We start from the raw sequence: 24,609 nt of genomic DNA, 5'->3' as shown, positions 1-24,609 counted from the left end.
ATCAAACTATCTCCTCTATTTGCATGTATCCTGGCTTAGTAAGAGTCATGTGAACTGAGTCAGTGTTACGTTGTCATTTTCAACACTGTACATTACTAGCATAACTAATGCCTTCATCAACAAACACAATTGCATATTTGTCTCATCTTCATTATGAGTAAACCTCTGGGCCTACAATCATTGTATATTCAACTCACCTTCCATTCTGCTGATAAAACCCTTCTTCAAATTCCCGTAGAGTTTTGCGCAATTTCTTTTTCTCAGCTCTGGCCTTCCAAAGTTGCTCCAATAACTCAGGCCTATAAAATTATAAAAAAAATAAAATGCATAGGGTAATCAAAACCATGCATATTCCACCCATCAACAAAGTAATAATATCAATGTCCCTTGGCAACAGTTTCCAAGTCCCTGACTGTAGCACTGAGTATAGCATAGCTGCTTTCTGCAGTCATCAGCTATGCAATCAAGTTCACCACAGGGGAATGGATTGGCTGTGTGATGGTGTTTCCCATGGGGAACTTGGTCACACAGCTGATCCAGCAGCACCTCTGCTTGCCCCACACCTGATGTGGATTTGGGAGAACAGCCTCTCAGGTCAAACTCTGATCAGAGCTGGATCAAATCTGGCCCATGGGATCCTCTGACTTTGAGGAAACAGCTAAGTAAGTAAAATGATTTGGTTGACCTGTTACAGAAGGACATTGCAATGAAAATCCTTCACTGTTCCACCTCACACCCCATCATGATCCACAGGTGTCAAAAAAAAAATCAATCAGCTGTTTTGATTACAAAGCTACATTTGTTGTGTGGTGCTCACATGGTCACATTTACGTACATGGAAGCTGCACGTGTACTCGACAGACGAAGATCTCGAGTCAATTTCTCTTGACTTTCTTCAACATCAGATTCTGAGTTTTCAACTGGACTAGTAGTAATAGACTGCGTTTGGGTGTTAGTTTTTAAGAGATCAGTGAACTCTGATGACACATCACCATCTTCCTCCTCTTCCTGAAAAATAATAAAAATTGTTGTTCAAACATGCATTAAATATTTCAACTACCTGAGCTATAAACCCAGTAAAAGACACATTCATTCTGCACACACATTCAAGCTTACATTTTTGTTATAATTTGAGGTGTGGAGATGTGTGTATTAATGTGAAATGCAGCAATTAAACTCAACTGTACACTATAGGCCCTTATGGGACCTCTGTTGTCTTTGGATAGATAAAATACCTTGATTTCTTCAAAGAAGTGGGCTGTTTCTCCTTCAATGATAGGTTGTAACATCTGACCTCGTCTTTTGGTTGATGGTGAGCCCTAAAACATACGTCACAATATGTTACGCAGTATACAAGAAATCTATTATTTTGTTCAACGTACATTTGGGTTGATTACAGCATCGTTTTATATTTTACGCTATGTTGGCAAAACAGCACACTCAACCCTAGTCAACATTTATCTTCAGGCATTTGTTCCCAGCATAAAGTGAGAACAGTAAATCTTACATGCAAACCAATGCCCAATTCTCAACTACTGCACAGGAAGCTTTACAGAATGTCTAGAGAAAGATCACCATGTTAAAAAATGGTAGTCACTTCAGACAAAGGTCAGTATAACAACTACTGATGAATATAGACAAATAAGACACATTTAACATTTCCTATAGCTGAGAAACTAAATAACATCTTAAGAACTGCTCAGAGTTGGAACTAGTTTCATTACCAGATCATTGTTATTCCACCCTTCCAAAGGAGCCCAGGGTAGTAACCACCAAAGTAATAAAACCACTTAAAAAAATAAACTGAATACATATTAAAAACATTTAGAAATGAAAAGCTCTAAAAAATTTAAAGGCATTAATATTTTGCAAATCCAAAACTAGGAGACCATATGAAAACATGATTAAGGATTTAAAAAATTCACTATCTAGTGTTTCACCACCTAGCTTGGGAACACCTGTTTTGAGCGTAAGGGCTAGTCCAGAAGGGAGACATCTAGCAAGATGAGCACTCATTGTTGAGGCAAGTACACACCAATCAGTTGGAAAATGTATGAAACACTGATTACCGTAACTACTTACAAGAATGGGAGTAATGCTTGCTCGAGTTAACATTTGTTTCACAAGCCTGTATCTGTCATAGAGAGGTTTAACAATATGCCTTTCTTCTTTGGAGACCTGAGTGAAAGCAGAAATGGGGTTATCTAACACTGGGGGAAAAACAGGGTATCTTCACCACTAAGAGGATCACATGATGTCAGAGTCTCCTTGCTCACTAGTTGTCCTGAAGTGGCCCAGTTGATATGCAATGCTAAGCCATGATTTAGCACTATGTGGACATGTTTCCAGTAGCCTGAGCAAAGTGGCCTGTGGCACTTTCCTCTTCCCACATGGTGGGAGTAGGGCTTCTGCCAACTTTTGTTTCACTTTAAACTATCTTGGCTTGTCATTTTAAAACAATAACTGTGTTCACACATAAAACAAGTTCAGTCCACTCCCTGGCCTAGTCAGTTTTTAAATCTGTGATTTTAATTTGGAGCTGTGAGGTCCATAAGCACATTGCTCATTCACACAAACCACAATAAGCCAGGAAGTCTAGCTTATCATTATGAGCAAATGTGGCCAATTATGAGTTGCTAAACAAGCCAACTTTGATCCATGGGTTGGTTATAGAGCTGGCTTGTTTAACTGACTATTGTTTAAATCAGGGTCCGTGGTTCATACACGATGCTTTTTTTTTTTTTTAAATATTTTTATTAATTTTCCAATTAAAACCAATTATATCACATTCAATATTTCAAATTATACACATATATATATCAATCAGACCGAATGTTATGCCAAATCATCTAAAGAATTTTTTATTTGGGTTCCCATGCTTCAAGAAATTGGGAATTCCTCGCAACTGTCCACTGCCGTCTTTTTTCTAAAGTTCAAATCGTCCTTCAAGTTCATAATAATCCAGATCTTCCCCTTACAGTCACATAGATGTTTTCCACTTTCACGATTGTTTCCCAGCTGCTGATATAAATATCAAACAAAGTCTCACAGATGTTCTTTCTCCTGTGTGAGTTAATCAGTCCAGCCTCCCCATAAATCTTCTTAATGGAGCTCCTGTTGCGTTGAAGCAATTCGAAGTAGCGCCATCTTAAAAAGCTCAAATCACTTTCGCTTTTCTCTCATAGCCATGAAGATTTACGATCATTATAGAATTTACAGCTTTTCCAGGCAGGAGACCCAAACATCAAACCATAGACTCTTGGTAAATTAATGGATCTCCTTGCCCTATAGCTGAACTTAGCTTCAGGTCGCTGCTCCAATTTAAAGTGCGTCACAGCTCATAAATCCTCCGAACGCATTCAGAACTCCTTCCGTCCGACTAGGGGGGGGCTTTTCTCATCGGCAACTCCACATCTTTAAAAAAATATGCTCAGTAACAACAGTTATAAGGTTCAACTCACACAGTCTTTTGCTTCTCTTTCACTCCAAACAAGCCAGGACATCGCGTCCGGGAAGGTACGAGGCAACAATATGAAGAAAAAAAATAAAATAAAAACTCACTCCCCTTATCGCTCCGTCCCCATCAATCCTTCTTCCAGATGCAGTACAATCTTTGACTCCTCTCACTCGGCAGCATAAATTTCTCAGCAGTAAACAGCGCTTCTTTCCCTCCTTCTGAAGTATGTCCATAGATTTAAGCCTAATTATCTTCTTTAACCATGGAAATCCCCGCCATGCAGATTAGCGTCCGGGAGTCCTGGCCCTTGTAAGTGCTCAGCCCAAGCTCCCCCCACTCCAAAAACAGTCGGAGTGGGTCTGGGGGCATCGCGGGCCAGCGGCCCCTCTCCGTAACCCCCGGAGAGGGTAGGGGGTTGCCATTTACTCCCCTAGCAACCGCCAAATTCCTTACAAAGGTCAGAGAGATGGAAAACAGGTCCGCCATTCCTGCAGGCGGAAACCGGAACCCATACACGATGCTAAGCAGTAGTTATTTGGCAGCAAAATTTAACTCGGCAAAAGCTTTCCTCGCAGTCACATGGGAACCCAACACTTCACTCAGGCTAATGGAGTTTCATCTTCATAGTGCTTCCCCCAGAGTTTATCATAACAAGTAAACATGACCATTATCTGGTGATGCTTCAAATAGCTGGAGAATACCAAAACTGTGCAAGTTGACAATTTAGGTGTGGACAATAAGTAACCACAGAAAAATAAAGCTTTCCAATATTGATATTTTTGCATCTTGCTACTGAATGTGAATTCTGTAGAAAGTATGTACTTTGCAATGTTTTACACAGGAATGTACAGAGACCTGACTAACCTCCCTACAGTGCCAGAATAAGGGTTATTTATCTGTTATTTATTTGTACACAACATAAAAAATACCAAAGCAGTGAACTGAAAACAAAAATACATAGAACATCAGCTCAGAATATTTCTTCCCTCCTCAGTGTTAACAGTGTTTAAAGAGCTGCCCTTTGAATCTTATTTTGCAGCTCATTCTTTGAGCCTCTACATGGCACACAATCTATATGCTATTTTAAGAATCATTTGGTAATCATAAAATATGAGAATTATTTGAGGCAGGTGTTCAGTGCTATTTCATAACCACATTAACTGTGTATTAAATAATTGCAGGGAATGAAATAATGAGTATTACCGGTCGTCCATGCTGACTTTCATAGTACAAGAGACTTTTTTGGAGAGACGTTTTTTCTTCTGCCAGATCATCCTTCGTCATTTTCTATAACAAGAGAGACAAGTGTCTTATCCTAAATCTGCTCTTTAGTGTAAGCTTCCTTCTGAAGCTAAAGTTATAAAAGATAAGAAAGCTATACTGAATATATTTTAATCATATACAGCCCAAAAGCTCCAAAGAGTTCAAAACTCAGATAACTGCACCTGCTGCATGAGGCTTCCCCTACTGTTAGGAAACTGTACCCTAATGACAACTCTTGCTCCATATGTGCATTTGAGACTTTGCAATAGTTTGTGAAAGTGTCTGCTCATAAAATTAAAATACAGTGAATGATTACAGTAATCCAGTGTTGCATGTTATATGGTTGACTCTCATCTTGTGTGGGGGTTACGTGGCCGTGGGTTTGGTATGCAAAGCCAAAATCATTAATAGTCAAAACAACCCTTTAAAAAAAACTCCCAAGGCCACTGAAGACTCTGACCACCTCCGTAACCTCTCCAAAGGGCACTACAGCCTCTCCATGCACTTCCAAATACTCTCCCAGCGTGAATGCTATGGTGGGTGGGATTGCCGGCATTCCCATCCCTGCCCCCCCCCTTTGGACAATCATGTGAAGCTACGATCGCACAACTGAAATGTGCATAAGTTGCAAGTTGACTGCCTTAGGAAATTTATTAAGTGCTGTAAAATAAGATGAACTGTACTATTTTCATCTCTTCAAGTGCAACAATACAAATACAAAATAGGCATATATACCTTTATATCTTCTGGAAGGCAGCTTTCAATTCGTTTTTCCTTCAGCCTTTTAAAAATGAGTTCAACTGTGGCCTCCATGGTAGGCTTCCTTTCTTTCTGTGCAACCCGGTGATCATCTTCATTTTCTTCATCGTCATGATCCAAAGATGAGCCAAAACTTTTTGGAAGAGTGTTACTTCGTGGCCGTGTCTGAGGTATGAATTCTCCATCTGAGCTTTTGTGCTTTGCATCTATATTCAAGAAAGAATACCAAACCCAAAGTCAAAGTCACTTTGCAATTATTACTGTTCAATTACTTGAGTCAACACAGAAACAAGAAACTTATTCATTCATATATAATGAGTGAAAAATGAGTCACCCTGCTCTCCAGTAAGGTCCAATGAAAGGTGTAAAAGTCCAAGAAGATAAAACACATTTTTTTTACCTTTTATTTGCTTTTTCAATTTGGTAAGCTCTGTCATCCACTTTAAAACCTTTGGATTTGCTGCAATATCAGAATATGACGGCTGAAAAGAGATATGTATAGCATTAGGATGCTCGGAAATCCAACACACACTGAATTTAACAGGGTTGACTTCTTCATTGGGAGAGTTTTCCATGCCCCTTGCTGGACAAAGTAAGTAATAGCAGGAAAATCTGGGCTTGTGTTTTTCATACACCCCAGCATGCAACTTCTTTGGTCAGAGAATTAAGAACCTAAGAATTACCATGATGGATCAAGCCATCTACTTCTGCCCAATCCCCAATAGATTTTTTGGGATACAATTGAAACCTTTTCACTGACTACAATACAGGAATACATAGAGCCATGTGAAAAACATAACTTTAAATTTTGGGAATGCTAGCTAGCTACCAATGTGTAATAGCAGCTTACCTTGAAATTTTTGTCTTTTTCAAACTGCTCCTCAAACTGCCTTATTTTTTTCTGCAACTTTTTGACTAGCTGATAAGGAGTCTTGTCTTCCCTTCTGTCATCCTTAGAACTGTTAAATGATGCTCTTCGAGTTCTGGATTTAAAGGGTAAGGTTTTAGATACCAAATACACATATTGTAAAATACACAACACTGAAAAACAGCAAGCAGGTGTACATTTATATTTCCATCACAAAGGCCAGAACAAAAATAGTCTCACCTGTTAACTTCTCTCATACAACATTGTCACTAATCCTCACTAAAGCTGCATTTTGCTCAGATGAGAACATGGCAGGTGAAAAAGCTGTCAGTCAAGTGCTTGAGTCACTCATAAGGGCCACCCCTTCCTCTTGCCACAAGATGATTGATATCTTCCAAAAGCTGTAAACCATAACATCTAAAAAACTATTAAACCATTGCAAACCCTCCTCTATGGGAAAAGTACAGCTCTTTCACACCACAACTTAAAAGATATCTGGTAAAAGCAGTAACAGAAAATGATGTATTCCCTCTGACACCATTATCAAATTGTTTATAATTTGATCTTAAAAGCTCATTTCAACTATTATATTCACAATAGCATTGTTATTTAGCTCAGTTGAATAAAAGCTAACAATTGAGATTCAGAGCCAACAACTCCTACAAGTGCTAAATTCTATGCATGATTTTAGGATTCTTGGTTTGAAAGCATCAGATGAAGAACTGGAAATCAAACTGGCAGGGTATTCCTGATAAAGTTTCATAGTTTTTCCATGCCTTCTTCTTAAAGTATTCTATTTCTTCCCTCCTTGTAGTGATATGACCTGCAACAGCTACCCCATTTTAAAGGGTCTCTACAGCCAGACAACAAAAAGACTCTAAGATTTGGAGCTTATGCTACCGTAGCTAAGAGCAAACACTAAGGGCTGGATTCAACTAATGCATCCTGCAGCAGAAACCTGCACAAGGAGTTCCACTAGAGCAATGGGGCTTTCCCCCCTTCTCCACACACCCTCCCAAATTGACGCAGGAGGGGTTGGAACCCCTCAAGTAGCACAAATTTCACCTCAGTGTTGTCAACAATTCACTCTTCCTATTTTGCCTTCTTTTAGACTATTTTACTCTCTGAATAATATTCTGATCAATATTCTGCCAGAAAAAGCTAATCTCCTTTTACAGTCTCAAATTCAAATGGTGCACTTGAAAAGTGAAAACATTGGAAGCTCATAAAAGCAGGAAGAGACGGGAGAGCAAAAAAGAAAGAAAGTCAACACTGATGAAAATAAGTATCACTCATCTCAGAACCATGAAGATATGCATATAAATATATAAAAATTTGGCACTGGGTAACCTGGAAATTGAGGCTTTTCTCCCTACAATGTGTGTTTGTTTTGTACCTTTGGTAAAGCCTTTCCCCTTCAAGACTTAAGAAAAATATCTCTAATGCACCTTAGCTACTAATTCTTTATTGCACATGTCTGCCCACCTGTTATATATATTTACTCATTATGAGGTATGCCGAAGCATTATGAATGTTACAAAATTCAGTTTTAGGAGGAAGGAGAAGCCAAGGCTTAAGACTATCTTAAGATTATTTTGTCCCAATGCATCTGTAGAAATGGAACATCAGAACAGATCATTAGCTTCAAAGATGGTATTATGGCTGCCAGAAAAGCCACACTGAAACAAAATGGATAAGCCACAGGTTGAAACAGAGAGTAAGGAAAGAGCTGCGAGTAGAGGTGCCCCTCTGCCAATCCTTCGGACCCCCTGGGAAACTCAACAAACCTCTTGTACCTAGAACTGGGTGTGGAGAGTGAAGCTGAATGGGACACAGCTGATGGCAGCCTGCTGAAGTACCATCCACCTTGGGATTACCCATAGAAAGCAAGACTAGAGTGAGAGACTACGGTCATGACTGCTGTTTCTAGGAACTCTTCTCGCTGTGAAACTTTTGTGGGTGAGCTGAGTGTTTGTTTGGACCCTGGGTGAAAACCCAGAGGCTGGGAGGGAGGGTGTGTCAGAAGGAAAATGAATTGATACTGGTTTATATACATTAGTAACTTTGTGTTAATGTAATGTTTTTATACGTAACTCTGTTTTTGTAACAATTTGTTTAAGTTGTCTGTTGTTGCTTCTGTTTTCTGTAAACCGCTTAGATATTTTAAATATATTATAAGCAGTACAGAAATTAAAAATCATCAAATAACCAGCAATAGAATACCTATGAATCTAATGAATAGGCACTTAAAGAAAAATGTCACTGCTAATCATCCCATGCTTTGTGATGATCTCAGGATCAAGATGGCGACAACTCTAAATGTACCAAAGACTCATCTGGTGCCTACAACATAGGATGAAACAGAATTTTCTGGAGCCAGGGGCAGTTAAGTCCAGGGAAGTGAAAGTAGTACTATTTTAAATTGATGTTTTGGAAAAGAAGTCACAAATTTGGACAACTGACGACATGCTGTAATCCAGGCATATTAAGAAGTTATTTCTTACTGAACAACACAAATACCGCTCTATGCACCATGTAACTGTATGAGACATAAGCTCCAAGTATTTTGTTAATACCGTACTGGGGGGGAAACCTGACAAGGTTTGAGTCAAAGGTTGTGTAGAAGATGGAGACAGATGTCAGGTGGTCCATGCTTATGCAAAGTAATAGTCTCAGAAGACATATTGGCATGGGGTTAAAAGTAAAAGGCAGCAGAGAAAGAGATATAGAACAAGAGTGTATCATTATGCAAGATCTCAGAAGCCTGAATTCCCTAGCACCTGCTTAGCGAAACAAGTAACAACTATGCATTTTAAAAAACAAAAACAAATGGACATCACCATTTCTCCATAGATTTCCCCAGACCACTACTGCTCTGAGACAAAACCAGCCAATTTCCATTTTAATTAAAGTCCAGGGACCTTATTGCTGTAAACACCAAGATGAAGACTCTACAGATGTAGGTGCTGTAGGTATATGGTCTGCCCAGGTCCAACAAAGGTGCTTAAGAAGCAGTGAAGAATGGTAGTGAAATATACAAGTACACAGGGAAATGAGATCTTGAGAATGACAAACAATTTAGCTAAGCACTGGAAAGGAAAATAAAAAAGCTGACATGTTAGGACCCAACCAGTACTCCATAAGTTAAACACTATGGGCTGTATCTACATTTCTCTCTGCCACCCCAATTCATCACCAAAATTTGCTGCAGGGCATCCCCCTGTCTGGAGAAGGTTTTGAAGATGACAGTGGGAAGGAAAAGGACAAATCCCAACGTGGGAGTGTAAGTCTGTTCCATTCATGCAACAGAAGTGCTAGATGCAACCCTTAATACTTTTTGCAGCTATAAACATGTTTAGGAGCACTGAAGTCAGTTGTAGCATTGTAGAACTTTTAAACTGTAACCACTATCCATTATGAAGAAAGCTTGTGGCAAGAAGATGGTTCAGGCCCACATGAGACTTGAAGCCTTGACTGAGTATGCTTTTCACTCATTGTTCTTCCACTTCAGAAAAAAATGAAAACTTTGTAGTGACAATGGTTGGCTTGTGTATAATTTTCATAACCAGAAAAGTATTCTTGTGTAACAATGCTCAATAACTAACATGAATCAGAACTCAGGGCAAGTCAAGTCAAGTCTCCATCATTAAAATGATATAACATTTTGCCTATTATGGGTGGGTTCAGTGTACTCTAGAATGCCGTTCCCTACAACCACAGTGTTAAATCTGCTTTACGTTAGCTGGAAACAGGTGGAAAATCCATACACACTAAAAGTCAAACTAGATAGCATCACAACAATGACCATGTAGTTTAAGCATAAATGGATTGGATCCACTTAGTTATGAACAGAAGAACAGCTCTGCTGGATCAGGCCAAAGCCCATCAAATCCAGCATCCTGTTCTCACAGTGGCCAACCAAATGCCTATGGGGAAGCTGAAAAGGAGGACCTGTCTGCAGCAGCACTCTCCCCACTAGCGTTTCTCACCTGCAAGTACTCAGAGGTATAATACATTCACCGGTGGGAATAAAGCCATCATAGTTAGTAGCCACTTATAGCCTTATCTATAAATTTGTCTAATTCCTTTTAAAGCAATCCATGTTAGCAGCAAAATTCATATTTTATGCACCGTATGAAGAGGTACAGGATGGACCTGAGTACTAGTGTTATGAGAGAAGATGAAAAACATCTTCCTATCCACTTTCTTTACACTTTGGGTGGAATTCAATGTCGCTCTATGATGAACTGCTGCCTGCTCGATGGAACGATTGATCAGCCCCTCTCCTCTCCCCAATGTGCTGCCCTAGGAGTTCTCCTGAAACCCCCCAGGCCAATTCCAGAGGTGTGGGGGAGGGGGGAACTCCACTGCGCAAGCAAAATCCCTTGTACAGGCTTTGCACTGACAGATTAGGTGAAGACCGCCCAATGTTATCTTATACGCCTCTATTGTGTGCCACCTTACTTCTCAATGAAAAAGACCAAAATGCTCTAACCTTTCCTTGTAGTTACAACTTTGACTAGACCCACTGGATCCAGTAGGGCTTAAGTTAGTCCTGAATAGATTTCAATGAGCAATGAGCAAATTCAATGGATCCAAATGAAAATCAGGTTTGAGATTTCTACAGACTAGGTACAGAAGCCTCCCAAGTCTGCAATGCAGGGAGATGGACTAGATGACCCTTGGGGTCCCTTCTAACCCTACAATTCTATCTCAGCTTTTACATCAAAACACCTCTTTTCTACAGAGAACTGACTCCAAACAACAGAATTTGAAAACTGTGAAACTCCTCTCAGTAAGGCAAATGCTCCTAAGCTTGATAAAGGAGCTTTTCATCAGTGGATGACTACAACGGGATACAATAGTCTGCATTCTTCCCTTCATTCTTTCTGATAGGCATTATATGGAACCAAAAAAGGTTTTGCAAAGTAATTTCATAGGAGAGGATTACAGGACCAGATGGACACCCATTTCATGGCACTCAGGATTTGGGTTTACAAAGATGAGATAAAGAATTCTAAATCCTAACACATGGAATTGCAAGAATTTCTCTTGTGTAGCTTAGTTGTGAGCATTAACTACCTACCTAACAAAAGAAAGTGCTTTAGATGAAGAATCTGCTTTTTCTGGATCATGCAGAAAACGTTGGCTTTGTCCAAAATCCAAACTCCGATGGGACAATATGGGATGACTGTCTTCTTCCAGAGGATGATTCATTCTTCCAGCTTGTGGAGAAAGCTGAGCTTCTCCAGATTCACTTTCTTCCTGCCATGATTTAAAAGCAGGAAACGGCTCTACAAAAGACAATGAAATAAAGAGCAAATGGCACTTAGGTATTAGAGGAAAACCAAGTGTGCATTAAATAGTATCCTTATACACAAAATGAATGGTGAAATGCACTGGAAAGCTACATGTCATAAAGCAAACAAAAAATAAATACCCCAATGCACCCAAAATACATATACAACAATTTTCATGAGTGTATACAACTTACACATTTTTCTGAATAGTCAGCATGCATTACTTTAAAAAGTTGTACAATTCTGCACAACAGATTTCTAAGTAGACATGTATAGGACTGTACTGTTAGAAAACAAAACAAAATCTTCTATGCTTCAGTATATTAAAAGTTCTGACTTCCTTCATGTGTTGATATATAGGATTAGTTCACTAGTTTTAGAGCGATGTTGAAGGAGCATAAATTGTTTTCAAACATGAAAAAAGAACAGAATAAAATTCCAAATTTGAGGGAAAAAATGATTTGTTTATATGTTTCATAAAATGATTTCTGCTTTAAAGGAACTGAAAGATTAAGTAAGGGATCACAGGAAATAAAATCCTTGTTAATGTCCCTTTAAAATTTGTATAGATACATCTCTCTTAAGGGCTTTTTAGCTGTCTGCTTAGCTGCTAACAGGATAAATATAGTTACCATAATTTCCAGTGCAATTATTCTACTTGAACGCTAAGTTCAAAGAATATGGAATGGTAACACGACAAAATGTTGATTGACCCACTTGTACCTGCTTCCCACCGAGTACAAAAATGCCTTTAAGGAATCACTGGCTTGAAGTAAAAGATGCCGGGTTTAAAAAACACAAACCAGGCATGTCCTCATGTTGTGAGCATATTAAACTGCCCTATGCAGAGTCAGACCATTGGTTGTCCATCTAGCAGATTAATCACCACTCTGACTGGTAGCAGCTCTCCAAGGTCTCAAGCAGAGGTATTTCCCAGCCCTGCTGGTTGGAATGCTTTAACTGAACCTGGAACCTGATGCATGCAAGGCATGTGCCTCTATAAGTAAGTTATGGCTCTTCAGAAGGCAGCAGGTAAAGGGGTAATTTGAAAGCAACCATAACCATGAAAAAATGTAGATAACTGAATGTATGGCGAGCCATACTTACCCTCCCCTTCTGTCTGCAGATGCATTGTTTTGAAATCAATGAGGGGAAAAGTGATAGGGCATGGTGCTAATAAATGAAAAAATGGCAAAAAATACTGAAGTGAACACATCGCACAGTTAGAACAAACCATACATAACATGTAGGAAGTACAGCACAAGGAAAGTCTTCCAATTGAGTGGGCCAGGTGTGAGCACTCCATTCCCACTGATGTGGGACAGTTGAAGGTGCCCAGCACCACTCAAAATTAGGCCCTTTATTAATTAAAAGCCTTTCCAGAAGGGTTGGATCAGAGGTGACAAACAAAAAGCCACATGCTTTCCCATGTTTTAGCAAAACACGTTTTTAAAGGAAGAGGATTTCCACACAAGACAGTTTTTTGCTCACGTTGTTAAAGATAGTAATAGCAATTCAAAATGCAGGGAAATAATTAAATTATTTGTGCACTCAACATATGCATTTGTTTAATTAGAATGATAAATGTTAATATAAATACTGGTTGAAGCCGATTTTTTAATCACAACATACTAAGCAGGCCTCACTCTTCAAACTAATGAAGTAGACCAGGATCCCACAGGCTTACACAGGAATCCAACTAGTCTAACATAAAAAGTTTAGCATACAGTACTAGAATTCTAATTGATTTCAACAGAACAGAAAATGACCAGATTTAGTCCAGGGTCCAAAGGACCATGCATAACCTTCCAAGAGCACAAAGGGGATACAAGTACAGCAACAAACAGAATAAGAAGTCCTACTTGCCACATTTTTTCTTCTAATAGCAACCTGAGAAGCTGACATTCCTACCATCTAAACAAAGGACTGTTGTTGTTTTTAAAGCAGATATTTGGGCACAAGGTATACTCCTTATGCTTAGATTCAGGAAAAAATGGGGATGGAAGCTATCACCTATGTGGGAAGTAATTCCATGTTGGGATTAATATTGGTACACATCCACACACCGGCTCAGCTACATGGTTTGGTATGTGTGCCTTCCTCCAATATTCCTTCATGCTCAAAGCAGTTCCTGGCTTTCAGCATAAAGTTTACCCTTACATCCAAACTAGCAAACAACCATTTGTGTTTGTTCTGCAAATTAGGATCAAACGCTAATTTATTGTACATGTGCAAATCATAGTTTTCCATATGGTTTGCTGATAACAATGAAGTCCTTAATTACTCTAAATGTATTTGGAGAAGGTGGAAGAGGGAGTGCAAAAGCCAGAGAGACTCCTTCCAGAGTCATTCTCATAGTGCCACATTATGGCTTGGTGTTACATCTGATGCAATAGTATTCATACTTTTTATAATACCAAAAAATTAACCGAAGACTGAAAGTTTCATGTCTGTGTTCCTGGTGTCCAGGTATTCACCTTTCCCGTTCTATAAGAAATTCCAACAATTTTTATTTACCCATTAGTGTAAAAAGAATAGCCCTAAATGCCCGATACTACATAAGAACACCAGGTTGATTTTTAAATTATACATAAAACAATATCTATACCTCAAATTGATATTAATATTGAGGTTAGTTGAATTATGAGTTTCCAAATTTGTTATACAACAGGGCAGTACATACTTGCTTCGTAAGTAAGCTCTAACACTACATGCCACTGTATATCATTTAGAGCTGCACTTTGCACCAAAGTTAAAAACTGTGGCTAAGAAGCCCCTGCTGGTTTGGCCATTATATGGCCTACATGCTCCTTTCTTGTAGGAAAGGAAAGAAGAGAGGTGTGAATACTGCTTGGGCCAAGGCACTCAAGGCACCTCAGGAGCATAGCATTCAAGGAAGCTCCCACTCATTTCCCACAGTATAAGAGGGCAAGGAGTATTGCCGTTCTGGCTGCTGCTTGGGCTCAGGTGTTCTAGGCATCTCATATGCACAGTGATCTGGGAAACTGCTCCCATTTCTGCTGCTGTGTTCAGGAGAGAGTAGGGTTGTGCTCGGGTCCTGCTTGTAGGCTGCACATAGGCAACTGGATGGCTACTGTGATTACAGGATGCTGAACTAGAAGGGCCTCTGGTGTGATCCAGCAGGACTTTTCTCATGTTCTTAGGCTCCACGGCAATAAATGATGGTGGGAAGGTGGTGGGGTGACTGCTGATTTGAGCCTGTGAGCTTGGCACAGACAACCTTCAGTCTTTGTCCCAATCCTTGGGCCTGGAGAGGCATGAAGGATTCACTGCATCATTTCTAGGATGATCCCCGCCTACCTTGCAGCTTAAAGATTTGGTAGTGGATTCGCCAGAGGGTTGCAGTATACTTGCCATGCCAGCTATATACAGAGTTCTATACATGACAGATACTCTAAAAAGGTGACTCACTGGAAGCACACACATGTTGTACAGGAATGTTAAAAGCATATGAATACTTTTTAAGGGCTTGAATAAGCATTAGGTTGCTTTGCTTTTGGTTATGTTTAGGATAAACTGAATGGCGGCCTCAACCCCCAAAATGTATCATTCTAGTCATCTATTTTCTCTTCACACTTCTTTCAAACAGCTACTAGTCCATTTCTTAAAATGCTATGAGATCATCCAAAATTAATGGAAAACAAATGCAAGCTTCTGAAAAGTTTCAGAATTACTCTGTTCTTCAAAAGTATCAAAGGATTCAGAATTACCTTCCCATTTGTCACCACCATTCACATTCTTCAAATCAAGATGTGGGACAGGGACACACAATGTTGCTTCGGGAGCATTGTTATTTCTGTTTTTCAGTTCTTCCAGCTCATTTTTGACACTTGGATCACAAACTTTGCTAATAAAACCCTGTAAATAAACATCACAATTACTCTAATCACTCTACAGTGGAGTTAGCAAGTTTCAGTCTCCAGGGGAAAAAACAACCCAAAAAAATCTCTGTGTATTAAATTCACAGTGTTTTTCTGTCTAGAAGATCTATGAATGTGAATATAACTAAACATTATGCCAATGAACTCCACACACATAAGCAAACACTCCCCCCCCCCAAATAAGCAACCACTCTGGCACAAAGGAAACACGAGACTCTTAGGGAGAGTGCACATTTAAGTAAGCAAGCATGTTTAACACTAAGGCCTAGCTTTACAAGGAAAAATAAAGAAGCAATTTCTCACCAGAATCACGTGTGAAGTCATTTTGTCACCATCATCAAATGATGTACAATCTTGCCTATAAACAGAGTCTTATTATTGTTTGAGCAGATTATTACTTCAAAGCATCTGTGAAGACAATTTATTCTTTTATACCACACATATAGGCTCAATTCAGATATCACACTAAACCATGGTTTGTGCCAATCATGATTCAGAACCCCAAGGAACAGTTTAAGCTTCCAAACAATCAAGCAAATCATCAATTAGAGATACTTGTCTGCTTTCATTTTTCATCTGCCCAACACTCTCATCTCTAGATATAGTAGCCTTGGAAGGTGGATCAATAGCAGTAGCCACAGCTATTGTTTGTCAATTCAGAGGTCATGTGAAATCATAATTAGCAAAAACCATGGTTTGGAAACCCACTAAAAATGGCTTTCAGTTCTAGTTTGTCAACTGACTGCAAACCATGGTTTGTCAATTCAGACATCATGTGAAACCATAGTTAAACTTCCTTAACCATGATTTATCTGAATTGAGCCAGAATGTATAGCAGGAACTTTGCTAGAGGAGACACTTGGGGTCAGAGCCACAAGACCTTCTGATACATTAATAACTGCAAGTACAATAACTGAGTTAATGGAAAGGTTGCTATGCCAGATAATAGGCTTAAATTAAATTATTATTAACTTTCCCATTTCCCTACTCTAATAAAACAATTAAGTAATCACAAAAACCTGGACACCTAAGCAGCCCACCTAAAATAAAAACACTGTTTTTAAAAGCAAATGACTTTAAAGTCTAAACGGATAAAATAACTGCCAGTTTCTCCATTGTTCTGACAACAAATAGAAGTACTCATGCCAGTCAAATCACTTCTGGATGATGACTCAATTTTTGAAAGATTTTATCTGAACAAAAATTATTCAGCATTCACAAAGCTGATACTAGAAATGCAAACTGTCACATTACACCCCCTCAATACTCTCATTTATACTAAAATACATACTTATCTCCAACAGACTCTTTAGCATCTTCTGTTCCATCACATGGCTGCAATAATATGCCTGCTTCCTATTTAGGAAAAAACACAGACTTCAGCATGATACTTCAGACTGAAACATCCACATCTTATTTTTTAAAAATAAAAATAAACCAAACTTAAGTTTTTATGTGTGGTCAACCCAAATATACATTCAGTTCCTTAAGTTCCTTAAGCCAAACCACAATTTATTAGAAAACATTAATATAACATAAATAGACTGTTTATTTTTATCTCTCTTCTTATATCTAGAAAACAGATTTTTTCAAAAGGGGCTACTGACACATATTAATTGCAGATTTGAGGCCCAAAGATCTGAACTAAACAATAATGACAAACATGATGAGGACTTGTCCTCAGCTTATGTAAGATGAATCATCAGTTGGACACACCAAAAGGTACAATTAATCCTTGTTACTAAATAAAGAAGCGACAAGGATAAAATGAGATGCTTGCTACTGGCAGCAAGCACTCATACTATGTAAAGCAACAACAGAGGAACACATACTTTTACTCATTAGTAACAAGATCAGATTTATCGATGCAAATTTTACTGACAAAACACTTATTTCCGCTATAATGCATTTTGTGAGCTCCCTAATTCCAACTACATATAACAAGTTGGAAACTGCTGAGAGTCATGAAGTATTTCTTTTTCGGAGGCGTAGCTAGAACTGCCAGTAGCCTAAACTAAACTTATCACAGCTTGTTCAGTCCCTGTTGACATTTTGAAAAATAATTAAGGAATTCATACATCCTACCGAAGTCAGCGCCAAGCAGCTGTCCAGATTGCTAATGTAGCCTCCCAACTGCACCCCTCAAATCCCTCCAAAGGGACTGAGCAGGCTTCAGGCTGTTTACATTCTAAATGATCTTCCTCTTTTGACTCTTGCACCTATTTCTCTCCTTTTCCTCTGCTATGTCCATCCCTTGTGTCAATATCTAAACTTCAAGCCCCTTTTGGCAAGAACCTATCCTCTCCTTTGTGAGGTTTCACACAAAAACAACAACTCATCATAATTTGTTTCCCCCTATTTTTGTGGGTTCTGGACTTATGCCCAATGCTTACATTGATTCAGTTCGTGAGTATTCCTTGTGAAGGCGCTAACTGTGCAATATGATGAGCTCAATTCAAAAATATATGGGGGATCGAGAGTGAGCTTAAAGAATCTGGAGAGAAACATTCTGTTATGCAGAGCAATATTTGGGCTTTGTTGTTTCAAACCAAACATACAGTAGTTATGATTTAGCAATTTGTTGAATTTGGATGACACAAGCAGCTGTGGTTAAATAAAACCAGAAGCCAAAGCTTCTCCTCTTCATGGTCATGATGAAAGAGAGGGAGTGGGGTTGTGAGATCCCAAGAGAAGGCTACATTTCTTCCTGTCACAATAATTATGATTGTCCAAATACTGTATAACCTTGATGTGGAAAATTAACTTTCAAATATTTCAAAATACAGTATACATTTGCAACTATTTGGTACAAGAGTGCAACCATTTTGCCAACCATACCTAACACTACAGAACAAAGCTTCCAATTCCTATTGCTTTTCACTTGCCTCAGTTTCCACCATTTTCTGCAACAAGTGAAAAGGTGAAAAATATTTGTGAATATACACTACAAATGAGCAAATGAAAGGAGCTGAGAAGCTTGTTTCATGCCAAGCTTCCATTTTTTGAAGTTCATGAAGTGTAGTGGAAATACACCAGAAGATCCATGGTATTTTGAGCAGCACAATTAGTCCTTCATGTCATCATAGAGGATACCAGATAACAGGCCCTCTCTACTTCTCTTAGCCTCTAGGCTGGTAGCAGGTGATGTTATTACGGAATCATGCTGACTTGTTTTCTTTCCCAGACTGAAGTGCTAATGCGGGGAGCATCCCCTGATTAGAGATAATGCAGCTGTGGTACATCAAAAGGACCTCAGAGTTAATTTTGTTGCTTAGCTGTTGGTTTGTCTGATGGCACATACCCAGACCATAAGACCCATGGTGCTAGGTCTGGATAGTTAAACAAACAGGTCTGGATAGTTAAATGATCGCACCTCATGCCACATGAGGCGTGACAGGACATCCTAGGACAGACAGGATAAAAACCCTGAAGTTTGACCCAAGAAGTGAGCTTTTGATGCAGACCTGAAAGCCAGCATGGGGTCTCTCCGCTGCTGTATCTTTGGAGCTCTAAGCAGATGAATGGGGGTGTTATCTGCTTGCTTGTTTTGCCATTAACTCTTATGAATAAATTGCCATAAATCTTAAGACTTCCTTACAACCCATGTTTACTTCTGAAAACCCTGAAAAAGAAACCCCTTGCACTTGGCAAAGCATGAAGCTTTAAGTAAAATTTCCAAGAAATAAACTGGAGAAACTAGGGAAATAAAATCGAGTACTTCTACTGTAGTGCTGCCGCAAGAACTTTGGTTAGTAGATGGGACATCAAAACTGCAAGTTACAAACAAAAACAAATACAATAGCTTATTGGGATGGAGTTGAACAAAATATAGGTTCAGGGCACCTACTTTTCCCCAATGTTGCTATAAAGCATATGCAGTACAGTTCTATGCACATTTACTAAGAAGCAAATTCCACAGAATATTGTGATATAAGATGCACAAAGCATAATTCTGTGCTATGTTACCTGATAATTTTCCTTTTCCTCAGACACAGGCTGTATAACTTCATTGTCTAAATTAGTGCAATCCACAGCTTCAGAGCAGTCACCAAGATTCTCACCATCTTTAGTAATAGTCTTTTCAGAAACATCCCTAATATCAAAACAAATATTATTTTTTAAATGCTGCAATTATTAGAAGTTTAAAAAATGCTGGGAAAATCCTGGGGTACAATTAGGTTAGAAGACGTTCATAAGTCGAACTGCTTTCAGAAAAGAAAAAATGGGTTATTTAAAGGATCAATGATATATCTGAATTGTCTCCTCTGGCACAATTCTTAATTTACTATTAGTTACAGGCAGTGCTTTTTTTCTACTCTCATTTTGACTCAAGAAAATCACCATTTTATAGTTCAAATTGAGAAAAATAAATACAGTAAATGGACAAAAGTAGAAACATTCACAAAATGTTTAGGGGTATGTGTACCCCTGCATCCCCCCAGAAAAAAGCACTGGTTACAGGTATCACTCTTGGGGGAAAACATGTATTGCTCCTGTCAAGTACACACACAGACAGCAGATAATGGAATAGGCTGCCTTCACACAGTAATCAAGGAAATTCAACTACTAAGTTGTTCGGATCAGCAGTGGCAATACTTACGGTATAACACAGAGCTTAGTTACACAAAAGACCAAAATATTGCTCTGCCACATAGCAGTTGCATTTGTTTTATTTACTTACTGCCGGTTTATATACGGTAACATGATGTTGCTATATAAAAAATAGTAAAATATAATAGTAAAATATAATCCAGTAGTAAAATGTCAGCTTACTGGTTGTTAGATCCTTCATCCCCCTTAATATTTGCTTCTTGGCACACCATTTGGTGGTGGTGTAAATTCTTGAGATCTTGATCTATGCTGCTCTGCAGATCAAAGAGATGTTGTTCCACAGCTGCTCTAATTGTTCTTTCCAAGATGCTTTTTTTTAAAAAGAAGAAGTTATGTTTTAGTAGCAATCTAATTTATCCACATAGTATAATTTCATTTCCCAATTCTGTACCAAGCAAGCAGAGCACAAAAAAAGAAAACAGACTTGAAAACCGGAGTGATCAGCACGCATGTGCGTGCGTGCGCACGCACACACACACCTTTCAATTTACTTAAAACTGTATTGTATTAACTTTTTGCAAGACTATTCATCTAAAGAGCTTGGGCAAGTAACAAACACAGCTATCAAATAGTAAATCCAAAATATATTCTCAACAGATTATTCCTTAGATTGACAAGAGGATATTTACCACCACATGTGGTGTCATTTGGGTATTTTAAGTCATATGAAAACCTACTCTACTAGACATTAAGAAGGTAGTATAACTCACATAACTAAGTCTCTTATGCAGGGGTCTCCAAACTAAGGTCCGGGGGCCGGATGCAGCCCAATCGCCTTCTAAATCTCACCCGCGAATGGTCCAGGAATCAGCATGATTTTACATGAGTAGAATGCGTCCTTTTATTTAAAATGCATCTCTGGGTTATTTGTGGAGCCTGTCTGGTGTTTTTACATGAGTAGAATGTGTCCTTTTATTTAAAATGCACCTCTGGGTTATTTGTGGGGCATAGGAATCTGTTCATATTTTTTTTCAAAATATAGTCTGGCCCCCCACAAGGTCTGAGGGACAGTGGACTGGCCCCCTGCTGAAAAAGTTTGCTGACCCCTGATCTTATGCATTAGATATCCAATAGGTTGGCTTCTAGATTTCTGGCCAGCTGGGCTTTCTATAACGCATAGACTCCAGCTTAAGGTTCTATTGTTTCAGGACTTTTCTGATTAACACTGGTTATGTTTCCTAACGCAGATGAGACGTGGGTGTCAATTTTATTATGGACATCTGCCTACAGTACTTACTGTATTTTCCTGGGTATAAGACTACTTTTTAACCCAGGAAAATCTTCTCAAAAGTCGGGGGTCATCTTACACGCCGGGTCGTCTTATTTATACGGTGAGTATATCCCAAACTCTATATTTTAACTAGAAAAGTTGGGGGTCGTCTTATACGTCCAGTCGTCTTATATGCCAGAAAATACGGTAGATGTTTTTTATTCTAAAACTGTCAGCTACATCTGACCTAATAATGCTACTTGTAAAATTAGCAACATGGACTCAAGTTCACTCAAAATATGCCTGTTGCCATAAACTACCTTGTTCTTTGGGCTCAGGTGTTGTTATGTCATGAAATCTCTTGAGGGCTCAGAGTAAAGGTATCAGCAACATAACAGTGCAGTTAGCATGGAACTGAATGGTCAATTAGGTAGGAAGAAATGTTTCGAAAAGGTACATAGAGTCTCAACGCTGGCAAAATAAGAGAAAACAGAGGCAAGAGTGCTCAGAAGTGAAGTAAGGAGGAGATGCAGGATGGCATAGCTGAAGTTGGAAAGCTAGGCTGAGAAATAAGCACATGAAGTATTGTGGCACACAGAGGCTTAAAAGAAAAAGGTGCAATAGAGTAAGAAAAAAGGAGGATTGGAAGGGGAAATAACTCAAGGTTATGGACTGTTAGAAAAGTTAGTGAATAAGTAGGAGTATCAAGAAATATGGAGGGGGATTTAATATACGGACTTTAAGTAGCCATTCAATTCTTAACTAGAGGTGTCTCTTTAAACTTTATAAACTAATGCACAAACAGTGCAACACTTCCATAACAGAACACAGTCCAATTAATAGTATTTTCGATTCCTGTGGAGAATTTATACTTACTCTGCAGAGGCTGGCAGGATGCTTAAAGGAGAGAGATGAGCACTGCAATGAAAGAGAAATAATGGTCTCCCTTTGCCACGTAATATTTCAACATCAAACAGGGGTTCTGGATTAAACCTAATGGCGCTTTTCAGAATTGTACATATTCTATCTTTAAAAAATATAAATCAGGTGTCACCAACCATTTTGGGCCCATGGACACATTTGGAGTGCACTAAGGGCACCATCCCCTCTGGCTGCTTGTCTGCCTCCCTCTCCCAGCCAGAAAGAAAGTGCACACTTTGCTTGTCCATAGGGTTTGGGTAAAGGTCAGAATAAAAATGCATTCCTCTTGAATTTGTCTGATTTTACACAAGGTCTACAGGTCCAGAGCTTGCCAGCACCACAAAAACATTTACTGAAGATACAGATCCTCATGGATCTTCATGGGTTTAACATAGGTTGACAACAGTGCTATCAAAACCTCACAGAACAAATCTATAGACAGAAAGCTGACCTATGATTTGATGGTCTTTAAGGGGTTCTCTCGTAAAAATTAAGAGGCTTAATTAAGAATGTAGAGTTTTGTTTGTTCTTCATTTTTAAGTAGACTGATATAAAGCAGACCTCCCAGACTAAGATAGGGATCAGAACATAATTATTCCTGGGGTATTTATACCATGCCTTTCCCCCTGACGGGACTCAGTGATAGTTTTCTTGGCAAAATCTTAGATTGTGATGGGAATATGAAAGGCCCAATCCATTTAGTGCATGGTATAAATATACATCATCATCACAGTATTTTATACCTCATACCTACAAGGGGGGGTATAGAGGCAGTCTCAGCCTTTGATGACTTGGGAGTTCCACAACAAACATGCAAATCAATCCCCTAAAACATGTGGCCTAATATATGGTGAGGTGAATTGATGCAACTGATTAAATGGTAGCAGGATACTGGATCACAGTCATTAAGACTGTCCATATGGCAGCAATCCCAGCTAGGTCACTTAGGTATTAGCAATCCCAGCCAGGTCACATTCAGATAATTGGTCTCACAACTATCTTAATCAATACTGGACATGTGCCACTGAGAAGTATGAAGAGTTAGGGGGAGAAAGTTTTCATTGATGTAACCACAAATTGTACTTCCAGTCCTCAAAATGATCTCTATAGTTGAGATTGCAATAAGGCATCATCTGATGTCTCTCAAAGGGGATGAGCTGCTACTTGTCAGAAGGTTTAGTGACCGAGGACACCACCCCAGCTTACAAATACAGCTGATAAAGCATTTCAATGTAGAGTCACTTTGATTCCCTTGGCCTAAGAGGGTCCATGTTTTGTAACCCTGTCTCATGTTTAACCATTGTGTCCATGCTATAATAAATAGTTCAAGTCACTACCTTCCACACATTCACCTGCCTGTGGTTTTACTTTGGTTTTATTTTAAGGCTGGTTTTGTTTGACAGTGATCTGTACCGGTAATTGTATGTGGACTACGCATATTGTCATCAGATCCTGTTTGATAACACTATTTTGCAGAATTTTCTATAACCTTTCTTTTAAAATAATAATAATAATAATAATTATTATTATTATTATTATTATTATTATTATTATTATTATTATTTAAAAAAGAGGAGTTGGCGTGTTAGCCACACTTATTGTCTTCATTCACTATACAAAGAATGAATTCGTTTTCTGAGGGTGCATTCTTATGTAAGCACAACAGTATCATCCCCATGAGAGGGAGGTAGGCTCAGGACAACCCCAAAGATGTGCAGAAAAATAAAAGATATTTTTTAAAAAATTAAGAGGGGATTATCAAAAACAGCCCAACGAGAATGAAATTCTAGTGAGAATGGAATGCTAATTTATTGCTGGCGGAAGTGGGGGGCATGGCATGGGTGAAGGGCACTCTGTGGTGCAATATTTTGTTGCAGGTCACACTTGTTAGGTAGTGCTACCGAGCAGTGACGGGAGGCAGAATCTTAAAAAATGACATTTTGCCATATTTATGTTTAAGTCCAGAGGGAACTTGGATATGGGACAATTTTGCTGGACAGAGCCCTCAACATTTGATGGAGGGGGAATGTTGCCAGAGGACTTGAAGAGCATGTCTTAGCTGTTGTTTCTTTTAATAAATGAGATAATTAGTAAAATTCAGGAGTGTAATGCATAAATGTTTAAAACTTAGGTTCCATATCTCCCTGCACCTCCGCTCTAACTAAATAATTCTATGAATGTTTACTTAAGCAGAAGTCAGTCCCACTGAATTTAATACAGCTTACTTTCATGTATTAATACAAAGAACTGTATTAATACAAAGAACTGTTGCAACTTAAGAAGTATTATAACAGAAATGAAAAGGAAGGTGGAAAATA

The 24,609-nt window shown here is 38.8% G+C and overlaps 1 protein-coding gene across 3 annotated transcripts in view; it reads right to left on the bottom strand.

Annotated features, from left to right (window-relative positions):
* Nucleotides 1–24,609, bottom strand: part of FAM13B (family with sequence similarity 13 member B) — a 52,094-nt gene that overhangs the window by 3,105 nt on the left and 24,380 nt on the right. For 2 of the 3 annotated variants that reach the window (XM_035105541.2, XM_035105540.2), the window contains exons 8-23: nucleotides 22,247–22,288; nucleotides 20,323–20,469; nucleotides 19,516–19,642; nucleotides 16,841–16,905; nucleotides 15,853–15,907; nucleotides 15,379–15,526; nucleotides 12,755–12,820; nucleotides 11,434–11,641; nucleotides 6,330–6,462; nucleotides 5,880–5,961; nucleotides 5,456–5,685; nucleotides 4,661–4,744; nucleotides 2,083–2,178; nucleotides 1,236–1,319; nucleotides 836–1,008; nucleotides 198–299 (exon numbers count right to left, since the gene is read on the bottom strand). In XM_035105541.2, coding sequence (XP_034961432.2) covers nucleotides 198–299; nucleotides 836–1,008; nucleotides 1,236–1,319; nucleotides 2,083–2,178; nucleotides 4,661–4,744; nucleotides 5,456–5,685; nucleotides 5,880–5,961; nucleotides 6,330–6,462; nucleotides 11,434–11,641; nucleotides 12,755–12,820; nucleotides 15,379–15,526; nucleotides 15,853–15,907; nucleotides 16,841–16,905; nucleotides 19,516–19,642; nucleotides 20,323–20,469; nucleotides 22,247–22,288 — 1,842 coding nt within the window. The remainder of the gene's footprint in view (nucleotides 1–197; nucleotides 300–835; nucleotides 1,009–1,235; nucleotides 1,320–2,082; nucleotides 2,179–4,660; nucleotides 4,745–5,455; nucleotides 5,686–5,879; nucleotides 5,962–6,329; nucleotides 6,463–11,433; nucleotides 11,642–12,754; nucleotides 12,821–15,378; nucleotides 15,527–15,852; nucleotides 15,908–16,840; nucleotides 16,906–19,515; nucleotides 19,643–20,322; nucleotides 20,470–22,246; nucleotides 22,289–24,609) is intronic. The other variant, XM_035105542.2, reaches the window with a different exon arrangement.

This window comes from Zootoca vivipara, chromosome 2 (assembly GCF_963506605.1).
Source record: "Zootoca vivipara chromosome 2, rZooViv1.1, whole genome shotgun sequence".
Taxonomy (NCBI): Eukaryota; Metazoa; Chordata; class Lepidosauria; order Squamata; family Lacertidae; genus Zootoca; species Zootoca vivipara.
This window is presented reverse-complemented; position numbering and strand designations above follow the sequence as displayed.